Below are 5,986 nucleotides of genomic sequence, written 5' to 3' on the forward strand. Positions count from 1 at the left end.
GCGTCCACCTCCACCTGCCAACCTCCTATTTTCACGTGCGGCGCGTTTTAGCTAGCTTAACCACACCAGAAATAAGGAGAATTGAGCTGTGAAGCCAAGTGGTAGTGTAGTGATTGGTCCCGGACTCCCGATCCCAAAAACTAAAGGCAACGCCAATATTTCCTATATATATTAAACCAAGGCATTCTGAGACTGCTCATGCCAAGTGCTCGCCATTATTACAGAGCACTAATATTTTATTACTCCATCTCCTTGACCTCTTTTGTTCGTTCGTTCGGAAGAAGCAAAATTACATGGGGTCCCAGAGCGAAACCGTTTGCGTCACGGGCGCCTCTGGCTTCATCGGGTCATGGCTAATCATGAGACTCCTCGAGCACGGTTACACCGTCCGAGCAACCGTGCGAGACCCAGGTCCCGATTTCACCTTCAATTTTTGTTTTTTTTTTCTTTGACATTTGGTCGAATATAGCAGACCGTTGTCGTTATGATTGAACTTGATTTTTAGTGTTTTCTTGGGTTTGCAGATAATATAAAGAAGGTAAAGCATCTGCTGGAATTGCCAAAGGCGGAGACCCACTTGACTCTGTGGAAGGCTGACCTCAACGAACCGGGAAGCTTCGATGAAGCCATTAAAGGGTGTACCGGAGTGTTCCATGTGGCTACACCCATGGACTTTGAGTCCAAGGACCCCGAGGTATGTATATATGGAGTATATATGATTTTGACCCTCCAGATTTATGAATCTGTATGATAGATACTGCTGACTAGCGCTTTAATTATTAAGATAACGATGCGATCGTTCTTTGCTTCGAAAAAGGAAAACATTTTAGTTCTGTATAGTTATGTTGTTTCTGGTACTTGCGTGGCCGAGATGGCTTGAGTATCGAGCGGCTGCGGTGGCCGGAGCCGAGAAGTAGTCTGGCACCAATATTTGAAGTCGTTTTGATAAAGAGAAGAAGATGAAAACAGAAGTAAAAAAGAAGTAAAAAAGAAAGCGAAAAAGGAAGACCCCGGGAAAGGAGAGTCTCACTTTCACGTCTGTCCAAATACGTACAATACTCTTATTTTACAGACGCTTTGAAAATGAGTGGGGTTCATTATTAAAAAATTAATTTATTTTCAAGTGAGTCTCTTAGTTATTCATTTTTTTCAAAACGACTGCACGGCGAGTGCACACTCACGACTGCAAGTATTATTTCTCTTTACTTTTATTTTGACACTTTATATAAATATATATTTTAAATTTTTATTTATACTTAAAAGGAAGTGAAAAATCCTGCACACGAGTTCTGGTCCATACATGAGGCACCGTGCCTAAGTTTGGCTTGACGTGGCACGTCAAACTTGCCACGTCCAATTAAAAGTAAACAAATTTTGAGGAGAGAAATGAGATGTCAGTTTCGAATCTGATGCCTGATGGAGATGTCAGTTTCGAATCTGATGCCTGATGGAGATGTCAGTTTGGAATCTGATGATCAAAACACATTCTACCAGACATTTAGAAATGAGAAATTTTATTTGGGGTATTAGATGATATGTACAGTCTTATTAATAAATGAAATAAAAAGAAAAAAATTATTATTTTAAAAATAATATTATTATAATTTTAATTTCTTTTAAACATAACTATACGAATTTGTATAAACAGTATGTATGTATGTAGTGCACCGGTTGTTATAAGTATATCCATGCTCAATTATATTTGATATCAGTTTATAAAGACATAAATTACTTGAAATATCGAAACTCAAATGGCAAATCGTGTCCACATGCATGTCCAACATTTTACTTTTATTCTTTTTGCAGAATGAAGTGATAAAGCCAACGATAGAAGGGTTGTTAGGCATCATGGAAGCAAGTGTCAAAGCAAAAACTGTACGAAGACTGGTATTCACATCTTCTGCAGGAACTGTGAATGTTGAAGAGCACCAAAAGCCAGTCTATGATGAAAGCTGCTGGAGTGATGTTGAGTTTTGCCGGGCCAAAAAGATGACTGGATGGGTCAGCACTTATGTTATTTCTGTTAAATTTTATTTGTGCAATCATTTCTATTCCATTCAGAAAATATTTTATTTTATTTTATTTAATTATTATAATTTTTTTAATTTTTAATATAAAATAAAATAAATAATTTAAATTTTTTTAATTTTAAAATAAAAATAATATTAAAAAATATATTCTAACAATACTTTATTCAACTTTTTAACTTTAATCTCAATTCAATTCATTTCATCTCATCTCATCTCATCTGTAAAAACAAACGAGACCTTATATTATTATTATTTTTTTCCTGCAGATGTATTTCGTGTCCAAGACACTTGCTGAGCAAGCCGCATGGAAGTATGCCAAAGAAAACAACTTGGATTTCATCACTATTATCCCACCTCTTGTAGTTGGTCCTTTCATCATGCCGTCTATGCCACCAAGTCTTATAACCGGACTTTCCCCTATCACCGGTACACGTCGCTATACTCCTTGTCCTCAATGGATTAATATTTTTTACAATTTGGAGAGAAATGTATAGGTCATGTAGATTCCATTGTATTTAAAATTAGAGTCTCCTCTACATTGTCTACTTGCAACAATATTTAATGTTGTAGGATTCACCGACAGCGTCTATCTCTTTCAAATTGTAGAAATTATTTGCGTCAGAAAATCATAAGAAGTCGAGTGAACATAGATTAATAATTAAAACTAGTACCTTAATTTTACACAAGCACGTTCAATGTACAGGGAATGAAGCTCACTACTCGATCATAAAGCAAGGCCAATTCGTCCACTTGGATGACCTCTGTAATGCCCACATATATTTGTTTGAGCATCCTAAGGCAGAGGGGAGGTATATATGCAATGCTGTAGATGCTACCATTCACGATATTGCAAAATTGCTTAGAGAAAAGTACCCAGAATATAATGTTCCTACCAAGTAAGCCTTTCCCACCTTTGCTGGCATCTTGCATTAATTGTTTTCCTTCTTTATATATACACGTGTTACAAACTGTGAGTTCCGTAATTGAGATATAATCAAGCATTAATGATGATGCTGCTCAGGTTCGAAAATATCGATGATAACTTGGAGATTGTGTCGTTCTCTTCCAAGAAGGTAAAAGCCTTGGGATTTCAGTTCAAATACAGCTTGGAGGACATGTTTGTAGAAGCTGTGGAAACATGCCGAGAAAAGGGGTTGCTTCCCAAGGCTGCTGGCGATGAAAAGCATGTCAACGGCAACAACTAAGTCTGACTCTCATATATAACGCAGCTGCAGCTTGTGTGACATCATGGCTTATGTTTGTGTTGGAATTAAAATAAAATGTCTTTCAATTTGTGAGTTGAGAGCTATCCACTGATGTGATTTCCATCATTCCATGTGGTATTCACTCAACGTCTAAGTACCTATTGTTCTGTTAACTTGAATTTTATGGGAAAAAAATAGATCTCTTTTAGGATGATAATGATATGTTGTTAGTAAATCTCTTTGTTTAGCAGCAGACAAGACAAGACTTAATCAGTTGGGATATAGTTTAAATAATTAATTGATTTTATCAATTTAAACATCCAGGAGAAATGGTGATTTAACATCACGTCATAATATTTGAACGGATGTGATAAGTGGTGATTTAACATGGCATCAAAATATCTAATTAAATTTGAGTTTGATCTCAAAATATATAAGTTTGAGTCTAATCCACGTATAAAAGGAAGTGCTACGATAAAATTTGAGTTATGTTTATTATAAGCTTGATATCTAACACACCACTTACTGTGAGACCATTTATTTTTTATTTTTACAAAAGAGTCAAAATATCAATACATTTTTATATAAATTGACGTGACAAACCTCTACATTAACAATGTATAAATAAAAATACTTGTAACTAAATTATTTCTGTTATTTAAAGTAATTAAATTTACTGATTTAAACTTATAAGTCAAGTTTTGTTATTCCATTATCGGTAGGACCAAATAGGAGAAAGTTGAATCTCTTAACATGAGAATTAATATTAGGGTAATAATTCACGTATAAAATTTTTTACAAATGTTTTATACAATTATGTTTTAAATTAAGTTCATTTATATAAAACAATGTTATTTTTAAAAATTATTTTACAAAAACACACTTAATTTAAAATACGATTATATAAAAATAATTGTACGTTCACTGACATTATGTCTGGGTGTTAAGATTGCAGTGTTCAAGATTATTTTTCTCTCTATCTCTGTCTAGATTAACATCTTAGAGCGCTGCTATGACATCCAACATGTATCGTTGAATGTGTCTCATAATCTCTTTGCCCTTTTTATTTAATTACTTTTTAAAAATATTTTTAAACATATTTAAATATTTATAAGAAATATAAATTTATTAATAATTATTTTCTTAACTTATTAAATAAAAAAATAAACAAAATTAAAATTGAAGAGCCCTGAAACTAGAGTACATACAAGGCCGCATAGTATGATTTTCCAACATTTTAACATGTGTGATATAAACATGTCAGAGTTTCAATGCCTCGTATCCAGCGCTCGTGGAATAAGAAAAAAAATATTTACAAACTGTCGTCCTTTTTTTAAAAAAATAAAAAAGTAAATTAAAAAAAATTAATTTTTTAATAATAAATTCCAATTTTTTTAAAACCATTATTCGATATTTATGTAATATGTAGTATTATTCTTAACAAAATTCCTTCCGAGGTGCACCCATAAATACTCCTTTCAGAATTTTTTCCTTGACACGTGGTATTATTTAATTCGTTCATGTGATACTAACATCCTGTGATCCGTCTCCAATCGCTCCGCTATAGTTTAGCTGGAATAAAATTAAATAAAAAATATATATATTTTTAAAATATATATAGTGTATAGTGATAAATATGAAGCAGAGTCCTACAGTATGGCAAGTTGCAATGGTGAGACCAAATAAATGTCATCTAAAATAAGAAAAATATAAATAATTGAGAGCAGTACTTTATATCAACTTGGAAAATTGGATTGTAACACATGCTTTGCACATAAAACCTTGCATCACAAATAACGTGTGTTTAATTTTATTATGTTCCAAGTGTATGAAGACGGATCCATATTCGTTGGTTCACCCTCGCGGGTTCATGACATTGTCTCGATCATTGCAGCAAGAATATTCCCTTAAGCATAAGAATAATGATATTTACAATTTTAAAATGTATAAATCTCATATACTCTGTTTGAAAATAGTGTATAAATATGAAACTTATATGAAAAAAATATTAATTTTTTTAATAATGAGCAACACTCTTTTTCAAATAGAATACGTGAGATTTATACACTTTAAGACTGTATTTAATATTACTTTATCACGATGTTTATATTAGTGTGTAATATGATTAAGATTTTCTTAAATTCAAGTAACAATACATATTATAATATACATTTTAAGTGTCTATTTATTTATTGTTATTCAAGATCTTTAAACTCAAATATTAAAAAAAATTATATTTTTAAATCGGTGTATAATATATAATAAAGATTTTATTGACATAATTTGATTTTAGAGTCAAGCTTTTGAGGCTTAAGTTAATGAAATTAAAAGGTTTTTATTTCCGGGACGAACGTGTTCGATCGTTGTGATCAAAAGTCAAATTTCTTGTATTCTAAAGAAAGTTTTTTAATATAGACCTTTAAATCCCGTTTAGATTGAGAAATACTTTCAATTTATCTCATTTCATTATTATAATTTTTTTAAATTTTTATATAAAATATAATAAATAATTTAACTTTTTCAAATCTTAAAATAATAATAATATTAAAAAATAATATCTTAATAATATTTTATTTAATTAATCTTATCTTATCACATCTCAATTATATTTATAATTGATTATTCATTAGGTTATGACTCCTGAAGATGCTCAAGGGATAAGGAAATCAACAAGAAAATTAGGGCTAATTATGTAAATACCGACGTGGATGTAAAGTTATAAACCCTCTATGTTCAGCCGTTTACATAGTG

At 31.7% G+C, this 5,986-nt stretch overlaps 1 protein-coding gene across 1 annotated transcript; it reads left to right on the forward strand.

Moving 5' to 3' along the window:
* LOC108991381 (dihydroflavonol 4-reductase-like) lies at positions 1-3,470 on the forward strand. Its single transcript, XM_018965609.2, has 6 exons — positions 1-411; positions 525-694; positions 1,807-2,001; positions 2,297-2,456; positions 2,734-2,926; positions 3,052-3,470. The coding sequence occupies exons 1-6, from the start codon at positions 294-296 to the stop codon at positions 3,233-3,235; spliced, it is 1,020 nt and encodes a 339-aa protein (XP_018821154.1). The 5' UTR covers positions 1-293; the 3' UTR covers positions 3,236-3,470.
* Positions 3,471-5,986: the final 2,516 nt, after the last annotated feature.

Source organism: Juglans regia, chromosome 11 (genome assembly GCF_001411555.2).
Source record: "Juglans regia cultivar Chandler chromosome 11, Walnut 2.0, whole genome shotgun sequence".
NCBI lineage: Eukaryota > Viridiplantae > Streptophyta > Magnoliopsida > Fagales > Juglandaceae > Juglans > Juglans regia.